General features: G+C 50.7%; 2 protein-coding genes across 3 annotated transcripts in view; one reads left to right on the top strand and one right to left on the bottom strand.

Moving 5' to 3' along the window:
* On the top strand, window positions 1-4,757 carry SLC38A8 (solute carrier family 38 member 8). The gene is made up of 10 exons (XM_003209643.4): window positions 1-1,276; window positions 1,825-2,023; window positions 2,093-2,237; window positions 2,304-2,408; window positions 2,577-2,634; window positions 2,762-2,876; window positions 2,995-3,142; window positions 3,225-3,424; window positions 3,531-3,582; window positions 4,529-4,757. Exons 1-10 carry the CDS (start codon window positions 1,100-1,102, stop codon window positions 4,623-4,625), a joined length of 1,296 nt encoding a protein of 431 aa, XP_003209691.2. The 5' UTR covers window positions 1-1,099; the 3' UTR covers window positions 4,626-4,757.
* Window positions 4,758-5,127: 370 nt separating this feature from the next.
* Window positions 5,128-26,368, bottom strand: part of NECAB2 (N-terminal EF-hand calcium binding protein 2) — a 44,976-nt gene continuing 23,735 nt past the window's right edge. The window contains exons 3-12 of one of the 2 annotated variants that reach the window (XM_010717944.3): window positions 18,638-18,663; window positions 16,541-16,638; window positions 8,009-8,145; window positions 7,077-7,195; window positions 6,897-6,976; window positions 6,275-6,331; window positions 6,052-6,164; window positions 5,813-5,890; window positions 5,407-5,498; window positions 5,128-5,287 (exon numbers count right to left, since the gene is read on the bottom strand). In XM_010717944.3, coding sequence (XP_010716246.1) covers window positions 5,259-5,287; window positions 5,407-5,498; window positions 5,813-5,890; window positions 6,052-6,164; window positions 6,275-6,331; window positions 6,897-6,976; window positions 7,077-7,195; window positions 8,009-8,145; window positions 16,541-16,638; window positions 18,638-18,663 — 829 coding nt within the window. In that variant the 3' untranslated portion in view covers window positions 5,128-5,258. The remainder of the gene's footprint in view (window positions 5,288-5,406; window positions 5,499-5,812; window positions 5,891-6,051; window positions 6,165-6,274; window positions 6,332-6,896; window positions 6,977-7,076; window positions 7,196-8,008; window positions 8,146-16,540; window positions 16,639-18,637; window positions 18,664-26,368) is intronic. The other variant, XM_031555454.1, reaches the window with a different exon arrangement.

Genomic DNA, 26,368 nt, shown 5'->3' with positions numbered 1-26,368 from the left:
CTTCTCTCCCCACGTGTCTGTCCTTAAAACAAATATCACTGGAGTGATGGGGATTTTGACAGCCTGAAACAAGGTTTATTCACACCTTTGTACTTCTGATGACAGAGTTAGACCTCAGACGAAAGTTAACTGCACAAGACAGAGCACTTTTTCCATCATAGAGAGGAGGGCACCTGCAAAGAAGACCAGCAGTGGGTGAAGCTGTCAGCCTGGAGGCTGGGGTGCCACAGGAAGTGGGAGATGGGGGGAAAAAATGCCAGTTAGGGAGCACCAAGGACTGCAGAAACCCCACACGGGGCTGCTGTGCTAGTGTGGGAGGTGGGCTGAGTCTCTTTCATTTGCTGGGAGAGGGAAAGCTTTCCAGACAGAAAGCTTTGGTGCCTCTGCTTTGGCACTAATGAGGAGGTTCGCTCCTCTCATCGCAGCGCTAATGAGAGATTACAGCCCCCGCGCAGCTTTGAGACCAGAGTCAAGTTGCATCAAAGCCCCAGTCCAAATTAAGGGCCTTTCCCAGTGGCTGGTATTTTACAGCCCAGTGGCCAATTTCTAGATCATAGAGGCCAATTATTCCCGAAGCCTTTGGTGTGCAACTAATGAAGGTCTGGAAGACCCTTTCAAATGGTTCTAAGCCCTGTAGGCAGCTGAGATTTAATGGAGGTGGCAGGCACAATTAGCCATCCATAATTCCTCCTAGCAGCTGATTAAAGTCTCTTTATCCATCTTACCGAGATCAGAAGGCCACATACTTGGGAAATCAAAAATGCATTAGGGGCTGTCAGCTGGTGCTGGGGACCCTGCGCTTTGAGCCTGTAGCTGATGACACATATTGATCTTGCAGGAGCATTTGCACCAAGCCATGGCATGTCCACCCCATTCAGGGGGGGATAGGCCCCTTGTCCCTGGGTCCCCAGCCTGGGGGCAATGCCCGTTCCCTTGGGTGGTCTTGGGAGAATCCCCCCCGTGGTACCTCCCTGCCAGCCCCATGGAGGCGGGGGTCAGAGCCCCACTCCCACCCCCACAGGGACCGCTGGAGGGGGACAGAGTGGAACACGCTTCTCTGGCCAAGCTCCAGCCCAGTCCTCTCCTGGACTGTTGAGAGATGGAGGAAGGTGAGGGCCGACCGCTGCTGGGGCTGCGGAACACAGGCAGTGCTGGGCTCTCCTCTGCTGGTGCCGTCTTCATCATGCTCAAGTCTGCGCTGGGTGCCGGGCTGCTCAGCTTCCCCTGGGCGTTCAGCAAGGCTGGGGGTGCTGTGCCTGCCATCCTGGTGGAGCTGGTAAGAAAATGGGGACTGTCCTCGGGGATGGGGTTGGGGATGGACAAGGATGGGGGCTGGGATAGGAATGGGGGAGAAGGATGGTGATGAGGACAGGGAGGTTGCAGTGTTGGCAGAACCTGTTTGGGCATTCCTGGCTCTGCTGGGATCTTGGTGCCCGAAAGGAAGCTGAGGTTGTGGCAGAAGTGGGATGAGGCTGAAAGCAGAGGTTCAGCTTTTCACACCATGTTTGTCACTGGAGCTCTGGGACCCTTCCTGCTGCAAGGTGTGCAGAACCCATGCCAGGACAAAGGAAACCGCTGCCACCCTTTGCACCTCTTACACCAAAGTCAGTTTGTACCTCAGCCTAAAGCACAATTTTGTTGTTGGTCCCCTGCATATTCTGAAAACCCCAATCCAACCCCAAAGGACCACGTAGAACCGTTTCTTCCTCGCCTTCCCCCTTCTCTCTGAGGCCACTGCCAAGGGGATGGGTCGGCACTGGGGCTGACCCAAACCCCCTCTGCGCGTCCCCACGAGGGGCCGGCTGCTCCCGCTGTGTCCCGCAGGGCTCGCTGGTGTTCCTGGTGAGCGGGCTGGCGGTGCTGGGCTACGCGGCGGCACTCAGCGCCCAGCCCACCTACCAAGGCGTGGTGCGGGCGGTGTGCGGCCCGGCGGCGGGGAGACTCTGCGAGCTCTGCTTCCTTGTCAACCTCTTCATGATCGCCGTGGCTCTGCTGCGGGTGGTGGGCGACCAGCTGGAGAAACGTGAGCTGCTGGGGGCTGAGGGGCAGGCAGGCGCTGCCCGCGGCGCTGGGTGCAGCTGTGTCCCCGCAGTGTGCGACTCGCTGTACCCGCCCGGCGCGCTGAGCGAGGGCTCCCCGTGGTTCGTGGATCAGCGCTTCACCCTCCCGGCGCTCTGCGCCCTGGTCATCTTCCCGCTGTCCGTGCCCAGGGAGATCGGCTTCCAGAAGTACTCCAGGTACGGCCCGCGCGAGTCCCCCTGGGCCCTGGGCCCTGCCCGCCCCTGATCGCCCCGTCCTTGCAGCATCCTGGGCACGCTGGCCGCCTGCTACCTCACGCTGGTCATCGTCCTCAAGTACCACCTGCAGGGTGGGAGTCTGGGACTCCCGCAGGCCGCCCGGCCCCCCAGGTAAGGCAGCGCCGTCGGCCCCCTGACCCGCCCCAGCGGTGGCAAGCAGCCCCCAGCCCTCCCAAACTGGCAGGTGGGAGGTTCTGCAGAGGGATGGCTGATGCCACCGGGGTCCCCTCTGCTGCTGGCACCTGGCGTTCTTTGCTCCTCCTCCCCATCGTGTCGCAGGGCCTCCTCCTGGGCCTCCATGTTCAGCGTCATCCCCACCATCTGCTTCGGGTTCCAGGTATGTCCCCACCCATAGGGTGCTGTTGGGATGGGTTCCCTCTGGGGAGCTGAAGGCAGGAGGTGTCCCTTGGGACACCACCGTGGGCTGCAGCAGGAGGGGAGATGGCTGTGCTGTCCCCTTGCAGTGCCACGAGGCCTGCGTGGCCATCTACAGCAGCATGCGCAACCAGAGCTTCTCCCACTGGGTGGCCATTTCTGTGCTCTCCATGCTCATCTGCCTCCTCATCTACTCCCTCACTGGTAATCCCAGCACTGCCGCTTCTATTCCTGGGGATTCACTCTCCTTTCCATTGCTGGTGGCATGAGGCACTGTTATCCCCACCCTGGTGACAGCCCATGGCCACCTCCCTGCCCACAGGGCTCTATGGCTACCTGACCTTTGGCGGGGATGTGGCCCCCGACATCTTGATGTCCTACCCCGGGAACGACCCTGTTGTCATCGTTGCCCGCCTGCTCTTTGGTGTCTCCATCGTCACCATCTACCCCATTGTGGTGCTGCTGGGACGGTGAGTGGGCATTGCTGGGCCATCCCTATCCCCTCAGTTCCTCCCACGTCCCTCCGCTCCCTAAGCTGTCTCCACCACTCAGGTCAGTGGTGCAGGACCTGTGCGCATACCCCAAGCTCAGGGCTACACTTGTGTCTGAGAGGCACGAGTGGCAGAGCCGGGTGGCACTGACCATCTCATGGATGGCTGCCACACTCGCCATCGCCTTGTTTGTCCCTGACATCGGCAAGGTCATCGAGCTCATTGGCGGCATCAGTGCTTTCTTCATCTTCATCTTCCCAGGCAGGCACAGGGAGGGGGAGGGATGGGAGGCTGCAGGGCCCTTTTGGTCTTGCTCCTGGGGCTCTGTACCCACAAGGTTGGAGCTGAGCACCTGTGCTGGTGGCAGGACTGTGCCTGGTGTGCATGACGGGGACACAAGCCATTGGGGCACCCAAAAAGTGAGTGCAGGCTTGGGGTGGGACAGGGCACAGGGCACAGGGTCCCCTGGTTGATGGTTGGGGTACAGGGTCCCCGTGGGAATATATGCAATGGGGTGGGAGCCCTATGGGGGGGGAGGGAGGGAGGAGAATTTGGGGCAGCACTTAATGTGGGACATGGGGGCTGTGGTGGGTTGGAGGAGTTGGTGTGAGGGCATTGCCCAGGTATAGGGAAGGCATTGGGGGTATGCTCAGGTATGAGGGATATGCATGGGCATTGTGGGTGTGCCTGGGTGTCTGCATTGCCAGTGTACCAGGGATATGCCCAGGATTTGGAGAGGTGCACACACAGTAGAGATTTGCTCAGGTATCAGGGATGTCAGAGCTGTGCTCATACACGGGGAAGGTATCCACTAATCAGGGATGTGTCCATACATCAGGGATGTGTTGTAGTTTCAGGGATGTGCCCAGGTTATCAGGGGATGTCCCGTGTGCCAGGGATGTGCCTGCAGGGGTGACTGGAAGGGAAGGAGGGCCTATGGAGCTCCAGGGTTTGGGTTGGAGATGCTGGGGGCCAGAGGGACTTGGTGCTTAATGAAGGGTGGCCCTTGGGTACTCACTGGGCACCGTGTAGCCATTGCTGTGCCTGGGGCAGTCTGGGGAGATGACCCCCACCCACCCCATTCTGTGCTCCTTGCCCACCTGGTGCTGGTGACCTCATGATGGAGCAGCAGTGCAGCCTGGGGGTAAGTGTCACACCTGGGGTGCTCAGGGTGGCACCAGCCACTGAGTCTGCCCCAGTGGCAGTGCAGTGAGGACAATGGGGACATCCCACGGGGTGGCAGCCAGGCTTCTCACCAGGCATTATGTGTCATTGCACAGGGGCTGGAGCAGCATGGGACCCTGCGGAGACTGATCCCTGCTGAAGTGGGGACTGTGTCCCACCTCCCCCCTCGTGTCTCTGCAGGGCTGTGCTCATCACCTGGGGTGTCGTCTCTGTGCTGGGGGGCACCTTTGTGTGCGGGCAGAGTGCTGCCCTGGCTGTGATGGGGCTGCTGCGTTGAGGGGATGTGTAGCCCCATGTCTTCCCACATCCCCCACCACCCTATCCCAGACACAGCCACACTGCAGCTGGCTCCCGTCATGGTTTATTCAGTATTATTAATTCTGTTGTTCTATTGTTAATAAACTCTTGGGTAAAGGGGGAGATACCTTGTGAGGCCCTCTCATCCCCCCATGGGGCTGGGCAGGATGGGGCAGAGTGTGCACAGACAGACAGACAGACAGGCACACACAGACTTACCGACCCTTGGGCTGGGGGAGCAGCCACCCCCGGCCCTGCAAGGCACCCACCTCCACCCCACTGGAGCCCCATGTGCCCTGCAGATCTTGATCCCTCTTCCCTCCCTTGTGTTGGGTCTACTCATCAGAGACCCCAATACGCACTTCCTGCATACCGAGGGGTCTGCTCCCACCATATCCACCTCATCACCACCCCTTCCCAGGCCCCAAAGAGCCTACCCCATGTAGGGAGAGGTGCCCCAGGCATGGGGCAGCTGAGGGTGAGGTGCTGCTGATGGGGGACAAGAGGAGTTCCTTTGCTGCAGACAGGTGACAATCACACTCCCCTCTGGCCAACACAATGGGGGGGACAGTGCCTGGCAGGAGGTGGGGGGCGCAGCCAGGTCCCTGCACGGTCAGTCTTGGCTCAGGGTGCACCAGGCAGCTGCAGGGGAAATCTCTTGGAGTCACTCAATGTCACCCCAGCACACATCCCTTCAGCTCCACCACCCACTGTGCTCCCCACTGCCCAGGGGTTGCTTGTGGCCCCACCCCGGGTCCTACCTGGCACAGCCACGCTGGAGATGGCCTCAGGCTGGCTCAGCGCATCCACCTTGACATGCTGGAAGCCTTTGCAGGTGGCACTCTGCAGGTGCCTGTGGTGTGTTACAGCGCAGAATCACCATCCTGTCCCCCCCAAATCATCCCACACTCTGAGGAAAGAAGCCAGATCTCTGCTCCCCGTGCTCTCCCTCATGCCCCCATCCCTTCACCATCCAACCCCACTTGTCCATCCAGCCTGCCCAAACCCTGCAGACACATAGGGACACCCACTCCTGCCACCAGAAAGGGGACAGCAGACTCTCCCCACATGTCCAAGGCATGGGCTCAGCCAAGGCTCAGCCTGCTCTCACTCCACCAAGCTTCTCCAACCCCCCCAACTGGCAGCTTCCCACCCATCCCACTATACCTCTTCCAGTCCTCCTCGGTCTCCCAAAACTCATAGACGATGAAGGTGACTCCGTCGGGCAGCTTGACTGCAGTGACACTGGCAGTGGTGGGGTGAGGGTGAGCCGTTGTGGGCATCCCTGGGCCCACGGCCTTCCCCATGGGGGCACCCCCAGCTGTTGTCCTTGCAGCCACTGAGGGTGCCCCCAGTTCCCAACCTCCCGCTGACCCCATTCCCAGTGCCCCCCCCCCGGTACCCACTGGAAGCAGTCTCGCTCCCCAGCCACGCTTTTCAGGTACTGCTTCAGGGAGCTGCAGAACTCTCCCAAGTGCTTGTGTGACACCGTCATCTCGTCCCGTACCAGAAGGAGGTACTGGAGGGGAGACAGAGCAGCATGTGAGACCTGATGTGTGCAACATCCCACCCAGGGTCATCGTGCAGGGGCACCATGGGGTGATGATGGTGGCACGGCCACATGCTCACCGTGCAAGCTGTGCTCTCGCTATCTGACAGCCGCTGGTGCAGGTCAAACCAGAGAGTCTGCAGAGGGGAAAGGGAGGATGGGGCAGTGTGTCCCTCTGGGTGTCCACTGCTTGGGGACAGCCACTGAGAGAGTCCTGGTGAAGGAGGAGCATTGGAGTGGTTTGGGGGCAGCAGTGCCCCATAAGGGATGAGGGGGATGGAGTCACTTCCTGCCCCGGATACACTGGAAGCTTGAAGAAGCCCAGCCTGTGCCCATGAGAAGCACCAGATGTGAGCTGATATCTGGGGACGCATGGCACAATGGAGACCTTGGTGAGGCATAGGCCAGGGACTTGGCACATGGCCTCACATCACCCCATCTGCCCTAGAATTGCCAACACTGCATTTCTCCCAAGAGAAATCATTGTCCCACACCCTTCTGCCTTGAAAGAGTTTGGCAAACCTTGAGGGTTTTGGAAACACCTCCGGCACCTCAGTATTCCCTCTGCCTGTCCCTAGATGGAGTAACACTGCCTCTGTGAGATGCTTCAATGCCTTCATCTATAGGAACATGAAGCTTAAGCAAAGCCTTTGGCACTCTTGCCAGGTGGCCAGGGCGATGCCGGGCAAGCACAGTCCCTACCTTGTCCTCCAGCCTGCCAATGAGTGCGGCCAGCCTGCCGATCTGCCCCTCCAGCCCGTCCTGCCTGGGCTTGGGAGCACCTGCAGGAACATAGAGCAAAAAGTGCCCGTGGGCATCCACCCAACACCTGGGAACATGCCACTGTGGGCTGCTGAGGCAGCAGAAGCTATGTCCACTCACCGCTCTGGCTGCTCTTCCCGTGGCCCCGGGGCACCATCCGGCCAGGGGGTGCGAAGCTTGGCACAGGGCTGTCATACCAGGACTCTGTCAGCGTGAGGCCGGCTGGGCCAGGGCACTGCCTGCAAGGAAGTGGGTGCTGGAGATGGGCCAGGCACTGATGGCCCTCTGATGCAAGAGATCAGTCGTTTTTTTGTTTTTTTGTTTTTTTTGTTTTGTTTTGTTTTGTTTTGTTTTGTTTTTTCCTCCTAGTGATTTTCACCATGAGAAGAAAGCTCCAATGCCCTTCATGATGAGCAAGGTCCACACACCAGCAAAAAACAACGGACAGTGAGGGCTTTCAGCAGCTCTGTTTCTCACTTCGTTCTCAGCACTCCCAACCAGCCCGTGCTATTCCCATCTGCTCTGCACCATGCCTTGCTGAGCCTTCCACAATGGGAGATGAAACTAACAGACACTCAGAGCACTCCTCCCAGTACAGTCCGGGGACACCAGAGCACCACAGCACCCGTGGCCCTCTCAGTTTGTGTATGTCAGAGCCACTTGGTCAGCATCCCATAGTGTCCCAACTGGGGCTGTTTGGGCAATCCTGCAGGTACCCCTTGGTATTTCCCTGGTTAAGATGAATCTTTAAGCAATCTCCTCCACCTTCCTCAGGCTCTCCCCTGAGGATGGGGAACAGTGATGGGGATGAATATGATGTGATGGGGGAGAGAGTGGGAATGGGGTGGGATGGAGAGGGCCAGGTCATGGGCCCATCGTGGGCCAGGTCCCAAGGCTGGCTTTGCTCAGAGGAAAGCCCTGAGAGCTCCTGGGGAAGGTGGGAAAGGCAGCTCCTCCACCATTTCCTCTTACAGGGCCGTGAGCCCCGTAAAAGTCCCTCATAATGAGACCAGCTGAGAAGCATGGGTGGAGGGGAGGGGGCAATGGCGGACCTGCAGGGGTTGGTCTGCTCATCAATGGCATCCACGGCGCTCTCCACCGAGCTCAGCAGTGACTGGGTCTGGTTGGCTGTCTCCTTCAGCAGGAACCGGGTGACAAACTGGTCCATATTGCTGCCGCTTTCATACACCTGTGTGCAGGGACAGCACGGTGATGTTCAGCTGGGTCTGGTGGGAATCACTGATAAATTAACACATAGGAGGTAATGAAACTAATCTTACTTCAGCCCTGCTCCAAACAGAGTTCCATCTCACCTTGTTCAGCCTCAAAGAGGTTTTCAGAGATTTGTCCCAATTGCTTTGAATTGAGCAAATTACTTTTTTTTTTTAATATATACTTCTGTGTGATAGAGGCTCCCATGGTAACCCTCTAGAGAGGGGAAATAAACAATGGCACAACTGATTTTCTTAAAGCACTTGGAATTTCTTCACCAGCACAGCCCTTCTGCTGCTCTGCCACATGCTCCTCCCACCTCCCATGGGCCACTGGCACAACTGGACTGATACCAGAACAACCAGATCGACACCAGCGCAACTCTACCAACACCAGTCAACCGGACTGACACAAACCCAACCAGACTGACACCAGCCCAACTAGTCCAACGCTGTCCTAGCACCACCCTAACCATCCCAACACCAGTCCAACTGGTCTCACCCCAGCCTATCTGGGCCAACATCAGCCCAAGTAGGCCACATCACATGATGTTACAATGTCTGATAATTAATTATCAGTAAAAAAGAAAGGCAGGGTGGTGCCATACTGATGGTGCCCACCTGGTGTAAGTGGGTAGGACAGGAAGAGCAATGGCAAAACCCCCTGTCAGCTCAGGCTGCCCATTTCATGATAGCAGCAAAAACATCCAGAAGAATCCTAGTTGTTCATCTGTGCTGCTGTGAAAAGGAGCAGGTTTCCCAAAGAGGGCTTCAATGGGGTGAATTAAATGGTTTTCAGTGGGAGGCCCCAGTCTGCAAGGACATGGTGTGGGAACATTTGCGAAGCATTCGGGTGGGGGAAAGGATAGATGCATTCCCAAATATTCCTGGATTTCTGAACAATCTCCCAGTATTCACACTCATGCTAGGGAGGGGTATTAAATTGACAAATCTCATCGTCAAAAATACATAATTGCATTTGGGATCTGAACCCATTTCTTCAGCATTTCCCCCTCACCACTGATGCCTCCCTGGGGCCTCGCACATGGGAGCCTGTGCAAAACCAAGGCATAAATACATTAATCAGGCACTTGAGCAGACTCAGCTATAATTACAGATGAGTTTTGATTAAGCCCCAGCAACCAGCCCTGCTCTGATTGCAGGTGCTGGGGCAAAGGCTGAGCTGTGCACAGTCTCGATTATGAAGCTGAAAATGAATTGATCAAATAAACCAGGAGCTGTGCTGTAATTTGCCCCCAATTTCCTGCTGCCCCCCAGGACTCTATTGCTTGCATCCTACCAGCACCACTGCACAATTTCTCATCAAGTCAGGCACACAAGCCTGCTCCTTTTGGAAAACAAAAGGTTTTAAGAAGGTGTGGACTATACACGTGCTTTGTGTTGGTGTTCCCTGCCCTGGGACACCAGATGACCTATTGCCTAACAAAGTATAAAAGTAATGCTCAGTTCTTAATGAGCCACAAATCTCTCTGTGGCATTTCCACAGGCTTCTCCTGTAGAAGTGTTCATCCTGAGAAGCTTGTCTCTGCCCTCTCCTGTAGTCACTGGTTTGATATAGTTGTCAGTGAAAACCCACAGCGCCGTGATCCTGCTGTCTCCATGGGAAGAACTGGAAGCACTGTGTCTTTGTGGGTACAGGTAAGCCATCAGGCTAGAAACAAGGGAGCTTAAAAAGCAGCTGCTTGCTGCTGAGATAAACAGCTGATTGCAGAGCTATTAAAATCCCAGTGTGTTAAAAGTGATTTCAGGATGATTTTCTTGAACTGTGCTTTTCACAGCCTGAGCAGCTATAGAGCTCTGGGTACAGTGCTAAGGGGCTCAGAGCATCCCAGGGAGCGCTCCCTCACAGCCACAAGGATGAATCCAGGTTGTTCCCCAAAGCCACCCTTGTTTCCTCCCAAAAAGCAGTTCTTTACCTCCACTAACACCTCAGTGCTTTTGAGGCCACTACAGATATGAGCAGGAGTTTCACGTGGGTCCAAGACCAATAGCTCTGAAATTAAAATCAATGATTTTTTCTCTTTTCCTCTCATTTAACAAATAACTGTGGCCATCTGCTAGCCCAGCTGTGACATTTGCACTCCAGCTCTGCTGGAGTAAATGTCCCCTTTGGCATTGTAAAAACAAGTCATTAAGATGACCAACTCCAGAGGAATCCTTCCCATGGTCTTATTAAAACATTCGTTAGCCTGTCGCAGGGAAATGTAATGAGGTTTGGTCTTATTAATTCCACCCCGAAGAGATATTTCCTTCTTCTTTTGCCCAGGAAGTTAAAATATTTATGGGGATAATAAAATAATTGCTGCTTTGTGACAGGAGATCCTGGAGGGGTATATCTCAGAAAGCTTTTCTTTTCATCCAGTTGGTTCATTAGTTCAACACTAGAAAGGCTTTGGTACCAGAGATACTGCCCTGCCGCGCAGCACTGTGCTTGCAAGCCTGGTCTGATGGTGCTAATTAGCAGCAGGTCCTCGTTTGTATTAGAGAAGTGAATTGCAGAGGCAGAAGTCTGACAGGAGATGCTGAACCTTGCTTTATGCTGTGCTGGGCTTCAGTGTCTCCTGAGACTCACCATAAGAGTACATTTTCTCTGCAGCTTGAAATTCTGGCACAGATGAAATAAAGCACCTTGCCACCATTTGCCTGTGGAAACCCAGGCTGTAATTTTGGTGCCATGAGCTCTTGGACCTGCTGACACTGGAGACAAACCTCCCTCGCTGGAGTCATGAACTGGTCCCCAAAATAGGGCTCCAGTAACCATATTCCTGCGGGTATCAAATGGCTGAAAAAGGAGATTGTCGATGTTGTTGAGCATCTCAAAGCCTCTCTGCTGGCATTTCTAAAGGTCACCATTCATCTCGTTAAGACTCTAGGATGTGAAATATAAATGATGCTCATGGGCGCTGAGAGCCCTGTCGCAGCTCTTTGCCTTGCTGGCCTCAGCACTGAGTGCCAACATTCCCAGCACTGCCTTTGGGTGACAGTGGCCAAACTGGGTGACATTTGCTGAGCTCAGAGACCTGGCAGCCTCTCCAGTTGCTAAGAACACCAACCCCAGCTAAAGCACACTAATGGAGTCAAAGCTCTGAGCTGATGAGGCTGCTCAAGCAAAACCAAATATTCCTTTAATTGTTTCTTAAAAAAAAAAAATAATCCAAACCAACCTACAGGAAAACCTATTGGCATGGCCATGAAGCAGCTGTATCCAACCTCCCCCTGGGTGGTTGCAGGGTTATCTCCCACCACCCAACACTTCACAAATCAGGCATGTAGAGCAATGCTGCCTCAGAATGGCAATTCTAATTCCTCACTCATAATTGACTGCTTTTTTCCAAGAGATTTTGTCTTGTAAATAGAATAACACCCAGACCTTCCTCTTGCTCCTTCCCCGCTCCGCGCTCCTAACTCCCTTCAGAAGTGGAGGCTGAGAGCTGATTGGCTGGCACGTAATCAGTAGCAGAAACCTGAGGAGAACAGACACTGAAATATTTGATAAATGAGAACATTACCATATGAAAGACCCTCAGCCTTCTTGAAACAGGAGGAAAACAAATGAGACAACTGTTCAGATAAAAGGAACTATGACACTGCATGGATTTAAAAAATAACGATTATAAATTCCTCCCTTATAAATCCCATCAAACTGTGCTGTTGAAGAGCTCTTTCAGACTGCATAGGTTCCCCTCTCCAGCTGTGTTTTGAGGCCAGGGCTGGGGGCAGGGGACTGTCCCCAGGGGAAGGCAGTACCCAATGAGGACAGCTCAGCGTCACTCCTCTTGACATCTCCTGTCACCTCCTGCAGTGCCCTTCCTGTGAAATTTGCTGCAGATTGTCTTTCTCCTTGTTATTAGAGGAACTTCCCATATACAGAATACACATCTCGATACATAGGATGCCACAGAATGGCGTTTTTACACCTCATCCATGTAGTTGTCCTCTGACCACACAACTTATCTGACTTCACAAGCAATGGCCTTCAGGTGGGAGGGGAGGAAAGGGGAACCCTAGAACCATAGAACAGCTTTGGTTTGGAGGTGACCTTAAAGATCTTCTAGTTCAAACCCTGTGGGCTGGGTGCCCCCGCAGACCAGTCTGTCCGGGGTCCCATCTGGCCTGGCCCTGAGCAACTCCAGGGATGGGGCACCCACATCTCTATGGGCAGCTGTGCCAGGGCCCATAGGCTCTCTGAACAAATAATTTTTTTTACTAAAAACTAGATTTCCCCTATTTTAATTTAAAGTAATTTCTCCTTGTCCTATCACTGTACACCCAAGTAAAATGATGGTTTTCTCCCTGCTTATAAGGTCCATTCAAGTACTGGAAGATCATAATGAAGTCTCCCCAGAGCCTTCTCTACTCCATACTGAACAAGCCCACCTCTCTCAACCTTTCTTCATAGGAGAGATGCTCTAGCCCTCTGACCATCATCACGTCCTCCTCCACTCCAACAGCTCTGTCCCTCCTGTACTGGAGGTCCCAGGCCTGGACACAGTACTCCAGATGGAGCCATTCAAGGGCAGAGTAAAGGGGGACAATACCCTCCCTTGTCCTGCTGCTACCCCTCTGTTGATGCAGCCCCAGATGCTGTTGGTCTTCTGGGCTGCAAGCACACGCTGCTGGCTCATGCCCAGCTTTTCATCTTCCAGGATGCCGACATCCTTCTCAGCAGGGTTCTTCTCCCAGTCTGTACTCATATCTGGGATTGCCCTCACCCAAGTGCAACACCTTGTTGAACCTCATTAGGCTCTCATGCGCCCGAGCCAGTACAGTTCCTTTGGATGGCATCTCTTCCTTCTACAAGTCAAGTGCACCACTCAGCTTGGTGACATCTGCAAACTGCTGAGAGAAGACCCTACCCTACAGGAAGTCTACAAAGGCACGGTCAGCAGGATCTCCAGAGAAGATGCTCTTCTCTCTTGCAGTGAGAAGGGGAACATGAATTTTGCAGTGACAGGCAGCGTAGCAGTGAATAAACATATTAGTTTAAAAACAAGCTCCAGGAGAGCCCTTCTCAAGCTGCATCTCCCTGCTGAGCTTGGCAGCCCGGCTGGAAGTGGCACGTGGCCCTATGGTCTGGCAAGGAGAGTGCTCTGGATGGCATTGCATGGAGAATTGATTTATGCTCTGGAGCCCGAGCAGGAAAGCTGGGGAAAATTCAGTTCCTGCAGAAGTGAAATACCCCTTCTGCTGGGATTTCTGGTGAAATCTGCTTGGAAATGCTTTCTGGGAGGCTGAATGAATGTCTTGTTTCCTCTTAGGTTATTCCTGGAAAATACAGCTGCACAACTTTTACAGAAATCCACATCATTTAGTTATCTTGTTATACAAATCAATATTGAAATCATTCAGCAGTTCTGAACAAAAATATTTCATTCAGATTACAGGTCATTGGCTCTCACCAATCCATTTCCCAGGTGTCACTGTCAGCCCACATCTTACATAGAAAGGGAAAGCAGGTTTTAGTTAACATACAGCAGTGCCTGAGAAACTGTTAGGTGAAACCCTCTCCTGAAATGAGAATGAGAGTGACTGAAAAAAGGAACACATATCTGGTAAACTTAATTTTAGCAAGTAAGAGTGCAAACAAGACCACTATATATTGCTGCTCTGGACTATGCAATGAAACAAAACAAATGCCACATCCCTTCTTTTTAGCATTGAGTACAGAAACAGATGGTGCACGGTGTTGCCTGCTCCTCTGCAGGCACTGCTGCTGGAGAAAGGTGATGGGTGAGCCACAACTGTGCCTAGTGCTGTTTTATTTCTAGATGTTAATTGCAAGGCATGAGGAGACATTACTGGGCTCCAAACCTGCTGGCTTTGGAGGTGGGTGTTGGGGGAGTGAAATCAGCTGCTGTGCTGGCCTCCTGCGCTGAGTGAGAGCTGCAGGAGAGCATCCTGCTCACAGACCCCAGGGAAATCAGGCACACAGTCATTTCCTCAACAATGGAAAGGATACATGACAGCAATTGGGCACTGGAATGCATTGCATTTGCATAAATTAAAATGACATATCTAATTTCTGTTGGCCAGTCTATCTGCGTTGCAATAAGTTGTTGATGGATCAGCTGTTGTCCACTTAGAGAAAGCAGACCTTTATGATCTACAAATTCTCTTATCTGAACAAGGGTTCTTGTAGGAAAGGTGGCTTGGGTGCAAGAGAGGTGTGTAACGTACCAACCCTTGGGCTTTCCAGTGACCAGCACAGCATGGCCCCAGCAACGATTCCTTGCTCCACTCAACCCACAGAATCACAGAATCACAGAATGGCCAGGGTTGGAAGGGAACACACAGATCATGAATCTCATGGATCATGGATCCCTGCCACATGCAAGGCCACTTTGGCTCTGGTATTTGCCCACTGTGCCATGAAGCATCTTCTTAGGGTTGTATGAGAACATATCCTCCTGTTGGCTTTTTTTAGATCTCGGAAGTTCATTTCCATTCTTTCCAATTTAACTTTGCATTTTGCACAGTCATTGGCAGTCACTGAACACAGCATGGTCATCTTTGTATCGGAAAATAATTACAATAACAGATCTTGTTTTGCTGTATGAGACCTTCCACCACCGAATCTGATCACTGCTGATACTTTGTGAGCTCCTCCAGCACAAGATAATTGCTGCTTTCTCTTCTTACGAACAAGAAATAATCAGTTGTCTTTTAAGGTGAGAAATACAAACAGCAATTAAATGCCACGGTTATTGGCCCCTCTGAGAGCACAAGGCACCTCTCATCAGGAGTGTGGCAATAAGGAAGTCAGGCTTTGTGTTTGCAGAGTACTGTTAAGAACTGGGGAGAGAGGAAGAGAATTAGGAACATTTCCAACTGCTCCCATTGGGCACCAACACCTCCCTGGGTGCAGCTGCAGTGCACTGCTGTGTGTGCTGTCAGTCTGCGTGTCCCTAACAAACCTGCAGCCAAAGGGTTGTACAGGGTGAATGTCACAGAGTCTCTGCAATCCTGAACATTTCTATGAAAACGTCTCCAGAATTAAGGCATTGCTGCATGTAATTAAAGTTGCCAGGATGCCTTTGCTATCTAAGAACTGAAGATGAGTTTCTCTCCCACCTAAACCAGCTTATTTTCTGTCTTTTCTTCCTATCTTTATTTTTTTTCCCCAGTTCCTTCCTTGAACAAAGTGCCTGTTTTTTGAATAATTCATTGATCAGGTTTGTATCACTTTGTTCACAAAATCACTGCAAGGGCTGATGTTTTTCATGAAATCCTAATTTGCCAGCTCCTTGCTTGCCTTCCCAAAGCAGTGAGGAGCAGCACTGCTTGGTTGACAAAAGGTAACAGTGAAGTGCTGGGGCTGCCCTCCCACCTGATTGTAGACATCTGTCCATCTCTCCATCTGCCCCCAAGGGGCCTCGCGGCCTTCGATGGGTCAGAGCCCATGTGCATGGTGCTCTGCATCCCCCAACCCCTTCCCACTGATCTCTCGGAGCATGACATCTCAGGGTTAGGCAGATAACCTTCAGACTTTGCAATTAGGGCAGATGAATCCTGCCCCAGGTTACTCAATCAAGGGGGAGAACAGTGCACTGATGAAGGCAGTGAGTTGGGACTATGAATAAGGTTCTGCAACAGAGCTCTTGTGCAAGTTGGTATCCTTATGCTCACGTTTCTAATTTACAAGCAGGGCATGAGACATCCTCCTCTTTCAACGTGCAGGAAAGTATTAGTCATATGTATTAAACTCTCATTCAGAAGCAATGGTGGAAGGCAATACCAACAGAAAGTTGGAGTGCATTACTGAGATTTCTATTAGCATGGTAACATGTATTCGAATCATTGTTGGCAGATCTGACTGCCACAAAATTTACTAATAATGAATATATATGAAGTGTCAGTAGAGCTAGCAATTTAATTAGAAAAAAAAATGAACTACTGCAGTTTGTTTTTTTTGTTTTTTTTTTTTCTTCCTCTCACGATGTCTGGTAAAAATTCACAAACATTTCAGACAGATCAGTGTCTGATCAAAAGTGTTTGCCTTCCGTTTATTATAGAAAGACACTAATGAGTGAAATGTGGATCTGTCCTTGCCATGTGACCCGCCTCACAAACATCCAAAGGGATGGATTTACAATAGAGAAGGAAATCAGGCTCTTCACTCTAAGTGGGAAAGTGGCAATGGCAATTTTTGTGAAGAAGAAATAGTCTTTGGAGTGTACAAAACACATCCAAAATGCATCATGATCTCTCTGATTTTGTGCTGGAATGCATAAGCAGTCCTCTTTTTTTAGTCTCCGATCCTTCAAACACACAGCACTGCTAGCCCAGGTTCTTGGTGCATGGCTATATGTGAACACTGCCCTGCCAAGGAGCAGGGCAGAGCCGGGCACTCACGCGCTTGGTGTAGTCCATTGCCTTCAGGATGGAGAGGTTCAGGGTCTCCAGTGAGGCCAGGACATCTTCGTAGTCTCCCATGTGATTGGCAAAATAGTCTGGGGAAAAAGGACATGATGGGAAGAGTGGATTAAATCCAAGGCCACACAACACAACAATGTCTATTTATTGAAGGAAAGGAAAATCAGAGGGTGATTCTGGGTGTGTTTTCACTCCCTAGGCCCTGATCCTAAAACACAACTTATCCTGAAGGGATGAGAAAGGTTGGGTTATGGTAAAACAGAGCTGTAACACAGAGCAGCTGCCATCAAAAATGACGCTTTACTTTTTTTTCCCCACTTCTGCATTTGAACACTTCCTCTTGTTTGCAACAGAGAGAGAGAGATCTCAAGAGAAATTCCCTTGACAGCCAAAGCATCCAAATGACAAACAGATTTGTGCCAGTGAGGACCTGGCCAGACATCCTCCCCCTGCATTCCCATCCCATTCACAGCCCCACATCACAGTTACGCAGTGTGTTCCCAGGCAGCCATGGTGTGGTTTCGTTTGTGAGCTTGAGTCCCTAAGGCCAATGTCTGCAGTGACAACAGTGTGGGGCAGCACAGGCACTGAATGAACCCTTTGGGTACAACTGACACACGAGGCAGCTGAAAGCTATTTCTTGGCTCCACCAGCGCTGCTCCTCAGCGCTCAGACTGAGGATTCACACCACGGTGACACTTCTACTGAATGCAACAAGAAATACATTCCAGGAAGCAATCCCACTAATTAGGTTCTCTTGGCTTAATTAGCAGTGCCTATAGCTGTTTACAGCCCTCAACACATCCAAGGGGAAGAAGATTTTGGCAGAAACAGGAATGTCACAATGTAATTGACAGCAGCTGTTTGCTGCTCTGCTCTGAGCCAAGCAGTATGTTCTCACTGCAGCGTGCTTTTTTTTGTTGTTCCTCTTATTATTAGTTTACTTGGGGAAAAATAAAAAAAAAAAGCGTACATTTTTAAAGGCAGAGGAAAACTCTTCTTATAAATCCTGAAATAAAAGTACTTTTCAGGACAGATGAGCTCCTGTGGGCAGAGCACGGCTCTTGAGAGCACTAACGATGTGGAAAGAGAGCAGTGTTCACTTTTGCAGCTTCCAGCTATGCACTTCTATAGCCTTAGCTTCATTCACTCACGGAACACATAGGAGCAGCTCCTTCTGCCCTGCACAGCACTGCTCCTGGTCCCACATCTGTGGGAGACAATGGGATGCTGTCAAAGTGTGCATTGCCCACCATGGGATGATGTACATCTCCACTCACAGAGCATGACTTGTGTTGCTGGTCTGTTTGCTGTTGCAATATCAGTGTATTTTATTTAAATTGGAGGTGCATATGCAGTTGGGTGACTCTACCTTTGAGTTCAAGGTGTGCTCAGCTATGCAAGCTGCCCTGTCACTGGAAGCTCTCTCGGGTCAGGGAGCTCCACAAGCTGCCCAATCTGCCAACCCTGAGAGACATTGCAGCTTCCACTGTTGCCAGACTGAGGCCTTATACTTAAAGTAATTCTTGGAAAAGCATCAAGTACACCAAAAGTGGTGGATGGTGGCAGGCATGCAGCAGATAATGCATATAGGCTGGACCTTGAACCTTCCCCCTGCTTCCCACAGGAGCTAATGGTTCATCTCCCTCCTTTCCTGGCAGCTTCCTTTCCTGCAGAGGTGTGGAACAAACATGACTATGGGGTTCTTTTTGGTCTTTAATTTGTGATTCAAGGGATGTGCACCAAGAAGCACCTTGGTCAGCCTGCTATGAGACACAGAGTTTTGCCCAAGGATAAACACATTATTACTATTATACACCACATTCTTGTTTTTCCTCCTGTCTAAGAGGGAATTGGCACAGGCTGTCCAGGGATATGGTGGAGTCAGCATTCCTGGAGATGGTCAGGAAAAGGGTAGATGGCACACTGAGTGATGTCTAGTGGTATGGCAGTGATGGGTCAATGGTTGGACTAGATGATCTTTCCAATCTCAATGATTCTACGGCAGGAGCTGATGTTGGCTTTTAAGAGTTTTCACACACCCTTACAAAGCGTTGCGTGTAGGGCTATACTCACCACACAGCTCCTTCGTGTCCACATTGCTGGAAGAGGGGAGGACAGCCGGGGAAGGGAGAAGGAAAAAAAGAGAGAGAAAAAATAATTGAATGTGCAGGAGGCAAGAGATACGCTCAGGTTTCTCTTGGGGTGAGCACAGAAATGGATCAGTGTATCCTGGTCCCAGGAACTGCCTGCTGAAACCAAAGCCATTAGTAGCAGAACTCATCCTGTGGTCCCATTTGCTTCAAATTAAAGTTTTCTAATTTTATTTTTCTAAATGATTAGCTCTCCTGGCTCTGCATCCATCCAGTTCCTCCTCCAAATGAAATTATGCCGTTTCTTAACATCTGAACATTTGGTTTACCTAATGACATCCCAGCAGACAACCCTGGGAAATAAGGATTTGCAGCAAACTCTTCACACCTCTGATCCCCACACAATTATGTACACAGTTCAAGCTGGAGAGGTGCCTCGAATGATTTCATAATAGAATTATATTTTATCAGTCCATGAATTGGACATCCTGGGAAGTCAGCTCCTTAACTCAGCCCTGCTCTGATCTGCTAACGTAAGAGGGTTATGGAAAGAGATGCTCTAAATCCCACTGTTGACGGCGGCAGCCTCCCCATATCCTCCTGGAACAATGTGTCTGGGCTCTTCCCACCTTCCATGGGCTCAAGTTCTCCTCTAACAAACAGCGCATCCCAAACTGAAGTACATTACTGAGAAAAACCCATCATTCTATCCTGGGGGTTTTGCATTGCAATATTTATCTCTTGCTTCCAAAAATGATCATTTACTTCCTTGCCTCCTGCTATCATATTATTTAACCTAATTGTGCTTGAATTTTAAGTTGGTCGAGAAGCTGCTTTTAATTTTAAGCGATCTTGCATTAAGAAGAAGCCTAATTAAAGAAATTACCGACGTCATATTCAGACTTAAAAAAAAAAATAATTCGAACAGATAAATGTATTGGCAACAAGGAAATAGTTTTCCCTGTTGGATTACATCTATTAAAAAAAAAAAAAAAGAAAAGTCACCAAGGTGTAATACCCTGTCTTCCTTGGTTTCACCTCAGCTGACGGAGATGTCTCAGGCAGCACAACCAGAAACATCATGGGAGTTCAGAAGTTGTAAATACATCAAAGTCCTGTCTTCACAACGCATTTCTCATGCAAATAGCTGCCGGATAGGCTGCTCAAACATCACTCAACACCTGAGTCGCTTCTACTACAGACAAAAATCCCTTTGCTGGGGCAGATGAAAGGGTTTGCATCAGCAGCTGCACGGCTTGGTTGTTCAGCAGCACCGAAAACTGAGATTTTCTGAAATAATCGGCTGCTTTCATTTCCTCCTCCAATTCACAGCTTTGGGTTTCTGCAGGGCTTCAAACGAGCACGGAAAAAAAATTATCCTCTAGTGTTAGCCACCTGCAAATCTGATCCTCATTTAGGAGAGACTAAACAACAACATGTGCAGTTGAGAAGCACTGCTACATCTGACAGTGCACCTCCAGTCCCAGCAGGAACAGCACTTGGCAGTCTCCACATCTCAGAAAAGTAAAATATACACCCAGATCCTTGTAATGGGTCAGAGGTTGACCATGGGCAAACTGCTGTGGGTGTTACTATCAGCTTGCTGGAGATGGTCACCTCCACACTACAGGAAAGACGTGGAGGCCCTGGAGTGTGTCCAAAGAAAAGCAACAAAAATGTGAAGGGACTGGAGCACAGTCCTATGGAAGTGGCTGAGGGGATGGGTCAGCATGGAGAAGAGGAGCTGAGGGGAGAGCTCATGGCTCTGCAAGCCTGACAGGAGGCTGTGGGGAGGGGATGTCGGCTTCTGCTCCCAGGTAACAGCGATAGGGTGAGAGGTGGTGGTCTCATGTTCAGAGGAGGTTCATGTTGGACATTTTGAACAATTTCTGCTCCAGAAGAGCAGTGAGGCAGGGCACAGCTGCCCAAGAGGTGGGGGAATCACTGTCCCTGGAGGTGTTCCAGAACCGTGGGGATGTGGCACTGAGGGACGTGGGCAGTGGGCAGGGTGGGGTGGATTGGGGTTGGGCTTGGGGATCTGAGAAGTCTTTTCCAGCCTTAATGACTCTATGATTCCATGATTCAAAGTGCCACCCAGCCATCGAGCTACCGCGCAGCCCAGGTTGGGTTCTGTGAGCAAAGCTGCTTGCTGCATCCTTTCTGCCAGGCTGGGAGATGCTGAGATCAGCTTGGGTCAGCAGACATTCCTCAACAGTAAGTAGGATGTGTGTGTTACCAGAGCTAATTCAACTTTGCAAAGCTGGGAGGCATAATTTGCGGAGCAACAGATCCCAAAGCCTGGACCTAGCCCAGACACCAGCCGTGTTGATGCTGGTGTCATGCCCCATAGCAGGACACAGGGCAGCTCCCACATCAGTGATTACGGAGTTCAGGGGAAATCTCTTCCCCAGGCAATGACCTGCAATGCAACTGCATTTGGCTTGCAGCAGTAATAAACCTCATAAAAATGAACCGGAAAGTCTATAAAACTTGCTGAAGAGAATCTTTAATGTTTAAAATCATCACAGATGAATGTAGAGTGGAACTCCCTGGGTCTGGAAAAGCAAAAATTCTTTTACAAGGATTGCTAATGTCTCCTTGGAGGCTCCATCCATGCAGCTCCTGCCCCTGTGTCCCTTCCATGGCCAGAAGTGAGGGCTGAGCACAAGGCCAGGGCACAATGCAGACACTGTGTTCTGGCAGCAAAACTGCCTCTCCTGCTGATGATAAAACAAACCTGGGCAGTGCTTCAGGGTGGAGAGGATTAATCACCATGCTGTTTCAAACATGCTCACCCAACAGCACAAAGTGTTGAGTTTCCTTTTCCTTTTAGGGAATAATTGACAAAACATAAAGAACTCTGCTTAAAGAGTCCTTCCTGCTGCTGCATTTCAGGGCCAGGTCAGCTACTGGCTCTCACAGCACACTGACTGCTATATAGCCACACACATCCATCAATGGATATACTAATGCCTGCTCTGTGCATACCTCGCACACCTCCCAGCCACAGAACACTATTCCTTACCCAAAACAGCAGATCTGTGTCAGAAATAGGGTGGTCAGGACCCCAACTGCCTTCATCCCATCTTTGGAAGCAGAAGACAAAGCCACCACCTATCCCCAGTGCATTCTGTCTGCCCCATTTAATCTTGGGAGAACCACGTTTCCATGTAGTGAACAACAACTTCTGTCTCCACTTGGCCACAGACAGCCAGAACCTCCAACCTCCAGCCTCCTTCTTGCAAAATTAAAACTCTCAAAACAGTCATAAAAACTCTGAGCATGAGGAAGGAACACAATAAAATGCCTGCAAGTGATGGCCTGGAAAAACAGATTGATGCTACACACTGATTTACTGAGCCTGATCCTAAGCAAAGCCATCACCTTAAGGAAAACAGACATTTAGTACCACATTGAACTTTCTGAAGTCTCGGTGTATGCCAAACCTCTAATAAATTGCATGTAAAGCCTCCTTTTTTTTTTTTTGGATGGATGACTTGATCTTGAAAACATCACTCTCTGCACAACTGCACCAAAGACAAGAGAAGGCAGGTTTAATTGCAACATACAGGTAATTCCCAGGAAGAGGGATGACACTTTGACATTGGTTAAGCCTCAGATTATTTTCCTATTTGCTGCAGGGAACACCTTCCAGGAGGGGTGCCCACACTGAGTATAGGCTGCGTGTCCCTTGCCTGATGTGACTGCTCAGCTTCCAGCTGAGGAGGACAGGGAAGGGCTGTGTGTACCCATCTGATCAAATGAGAGGTTGCTTATCCATGTTTTTATCCTCATCTTATATTTTTTTTAGCTCAATGTTCAAACCAAAGCATTACATGAAAACCAATGAAATACTTTCTCTATTTTTGGGCACAGGGGTTCTCTGATTTTGCACTAACTGGTAATGGTACCAGTCAGTCACCAATCTCTTTTGGGATGAAGAAACATAGAATCACAGAATCACTGAGGTTGGAGAAGACCTCTCAGATCCCCAAGTCCAAACCCAGCCCACCCCCACCGTGCCCACTGCCCACGTCCCTCAGAGCCACATCCCTACAGCTCTGGGACACCCCCAGGGACGGTGACTCCCCCACCTCTTGGGCAGCTGTGCCGCTGCATCACTGCTCTTGGGGAGAAGGAATTGTTCCTAACATCCAACCTGACCCTCCCCTGGTGCAACGTGACACCACCAGCCCTCACCCTATCGCTGTTACCTGGGAGCAGAGGCCGACATTCCCTCCCCACAGCCTCCTGTCAGGGCTGCAGAGCCACGAGCTCCCCTCAGCTCCTTTTCTCCACACTGACCACCCCGCTCCCTCAGCCGCTCCCACAGCGCTGCGCTCAGACCCCTCGCAGCTCCGCTCCCTTTCCTGGACACACTCCAGGACCTCCATGTCTTTCCTGTAGTAAGGGGCCCAAAACTGAACATAGCACTTGAGATGTGGCCTCACCAGTACCAAATACAAAGGGAAATGTGTAACACTCTGCCTGTTCCTGCTTGATACATAAGCATGTACTCACCGGATGTGATTTCATGAGATGAACAGCTCTCATCAACTAATGCAGTGCCACCCACTGCATGCCAGCAGTGCAATCCTCTGCACTCAGCCTTCTCATCTCAGCTGTCTGCAGTCTTATGCTGGCAATACAATGCATTTGTCCTTGCTTTTTCAAATGTTTTCTTACTTTCTCAAAACCATGGCTGCAAGGAACAGAGGAAAGATTCTGAGCAGCAGAGATGGAGGTTGGGATCCACGGCATACAGCCTGCAGGGAGCCAGCAGGAGAGCAAAGCAAGAACACCCTCCTGGCTTTTTAACCCATATCTTTGTTTTTCATGCGTTTCTTCTCCTGCCATTAAAAAGGGTGATGTAAAGAGCCTCTCTCTTGGTTCAGCCTTTGGGCAGCTGGTGCTCCCCCCAGCAGCAGCCAGATGCTCTCCCTCCTTCAGAGAAAGCACATGGATAAATACACAATGCTGCAGTTTGAACCAAAAAGCTGCAATCTCTCTGAATGCCTGCATGACTCAAACACAAGCAGCTGGTTAGAACCAGATATCTTAGTCACTTCGGTTTTTAAGGCAAGATCAAGGTTTTTTTCTGTTATCTGGAAAAAGAAACATCTGATGCAGAGCAGCCCCACAAAATATGAAAAATACAAAGCCAAGCTCCAATTCCAGCTGGGAAACTGGTTGGTGACACTGCTGCTCGTGATGTCAGCACAGCAAAGACTGCCTACGTGCTGCTGCTGTATTAGCTGGGCTCTGCCATACAGAGGCCGCTTGGGAATGTCTGGAGGCAGCATTAGAGATAGCAACATATACTCAAATGTCTTCTCAGATAACCTCCTGTGCTGTTTTTCCAGCTTCATGTTCCTCCTGAGGACATGCCTAGTGAGCTGAGCACCAATGTTGGCACCAAGCATTCCTTCACTCCAAGCAGAAGTTCAGCACGCTCAAGAAAGTTGTAGTCACAGAGGAGACAGCCTAGAGCTCAGAAACATCTTGTACAAAGCCCACCAAGTGCCAAGGGCTGCTGAGAGCCAGAAATTAGATCTAGACATATAATTTTCATGCAATCATTTTGTCCCTTTCTGAAGGGACTGGAGCTGTCTCTTGAATAGGTTAATCAAAATCTCAGCTGATTATGTGAGCTGTAGTTTCTTTCCCAGAGAGCTAATGGAGAACATTCAATATACAGAAATTAAGATGGTTGCAATGAGTACATCCATCTCTGCAAGCGTGGGCTTTAGCTTCCAGATAAAGCCAGCACTATACTGAATCAGGTTTGCAATGCAAACAGCCAAGATTAGGGAAGGAAAAACAGGAAAGAACACTCAATCATAATGAACATTCCTTGCCCCTAAAGCAAAAGGGCTTTCTGTTCAGATCTGGGAGGACAGCTCGGCCCCTCTCTGCCTCAGTGCCCCCTCATCAGATGGATGCAGACCTCAAGCAGGTCTGGGGAAGGCAAAATGTGGGTGGTAACAGAACCGAGAAACACAATGCCAGGAGTGGGAGAAACCCCGGCTGCTGCGGAATGAGAGGTACCAGGGCTGTCCAGGTGCTGGCTGGGCTGTGTGCTTGTCAGGAACAGAATCACAGAATCAAAGAATGGCTTCGGTTGGAAGAGACCTCAAGGATCATGAATATCCAACCTCCCTGACACATTTAATACCAGCCCAGGCTGCCCAGGGCCCCATCCAACCTGGCCTTGAACACCTCCAGGGATGGACGGGGCATCCACAGCCTCTCTGGGCAGCTGTTCCAGCACCTCACCACTCTCACAATAAAGAGCTTCCCCCAATATCCAACCTAAATCTTCCCTCCCTCAACTTAAAGCCATTCCCCCTTGTCCAGCTGTTATCTACCCTTGTAAAGAGTTGACTCCCCTGCTGTTTGTAGACTCCCTTTAGGTACTGAAAGGCTGCAATGAGGTCACCCCGCAGCCTTCTCTTTTCCATGGTGAACAAGGCCAGCTCCCTCAGCCTGTCTTCATAGGAGTGGTGCTCCAGCTCTCTGATCATCATTGTGGCCCTCATCTGGACCCTCTCCAACAGCTCCCTGTCTTTCTTGTACTGGGGGCCCCAGACCTGGATACAGTGCTGCAGATGGGATCTCATGAGGGCAGAGTAGAGAAGCACAGTCACCTCACTGTCCCCGCTGGCCACCTCTCTTCTGATGGAGCCCAGGATACCATTTGCTTTCTGAGCTGCATGAGCATACTGCTGGCTCAGGTTGAATTTTTCATCCACCGAGACCCTCCAGGTCTTTCTCTGCAGGGCTGCTCCCAAGGACTGCTCCTTCCAGTCTGTAAGGAACCTTGTGTTCTTGAGAGGATGGCCCTTGCGATGACGCCAAGCTCCATTTCTGCCTGGGTTATCCCTCAGAGGAATCAAAAAGCACAGCTACAGTTTGAACACAACAAACTTCTTTGCAAGCTGTTCTGTGACGAATATTCAGAACATGTTTTGAAATCCCTTGCCTTCATCTCCATTCTCACCAGGATGCCTTATTTCTCATATACATCCCTGAATGGGGGTTTTTGGACACCTTTCTCTTGGAGACCAGCAGCAGCTCAGATTTCCAGCAGCACCTTACCCCTCTCTGTCTTCTTGGATTATTGTAGAACACTAAGCTTCACATTCCTATGTGCTTGCACAGACTGCAATTTAAAACTATTTTGATCTTTGGTTATCAATACAATCAAATTATCAAGGAAGCAGAATTCATCCACACAAGCAATTATTCTGGTGTGGGAGCCTCTGGCTGCACACAGGCACAGCAATTAGCTCCACGTTGTAGCTGCACGTAGCATCTCACTTCTGCTCATTAGCACTAATACCATCCTTACAGCTTCTGCACAATTTAAATCGTGCAAAATACAGATGTGTCCCATCTTGTTTGTTCTGCTGCAAGCAGCCTGCAAGCAGCTGTGGAGCTGCTGTGCCCAATAGGGCTGGGCACCTATAAGGGGACTTCGGCACAGCCCTGCACCACAAGGCTGCATGCTGCAGGATTCAGTGTAGGCAAAGCCCAAGCACTGGTGTTCTTCCATCTGTCACAGAATGGACTCCAGAATAAGTGGAAGACTGGGGAAGCTGCTAAAGTGATACTGCTTAATTATACTGCATGCACGCTCCCAGCTTTTCTAGTGCTTGCCACTGGAGAGCAGAGCTCATTTAGAGGGGGTGAAGAGGATAAAGCAATTAAAAGA

The sequence above is a fragment of the Meleagris gallopavo genome, chromosome 13 (assembly GCF_000146605.3).
Source record: "Meleagris gallopavo isolate NT-WF06-2002-E0010 breed Aviagen turkey brand Nicholas breeding stock chromosome 13, Turkey_5.1, whole genome shotgun sequence".
Classification (NCBI taxonomy): domain Eukaryota; kingdom Metazoa; phylum Chordata; class Aves; order Galliformes; family Phasianidae; genus Meleagris; species Meleagris gallopavo.
The sequence above is the reverse complement of the archived record's forward strand: the minus strand, read 5'-3'. Positions and strand labels throughout refer to the sequence as shown.

Excerpts from the sequence above, each read along its gene's own strand:
- SLC38A8 (XM_003209643.4), top strand. The coding sequence starts at position 1,100 with ATGGAGGAAGGTGAGGGCCGACCGCTGCTGGGGCTGCGGAACACAGGC. Across the intron at positions 3,143-3,224 it reads ATTGTGGTGCTGCTGGGACG|GTCAGTGGTGCAGGACCTGT; the intron begins GTGAGTGGGCAT and ends TCCACCACTCAG. Across the intron at positions 3,583-4,528 it reads GCCATTGGGGCACCCAAAAA|GGCTGTGCTCATCACCTGGG; the intron begins GTGAGTGCAGGC and ends GTGTCTCTGCAG.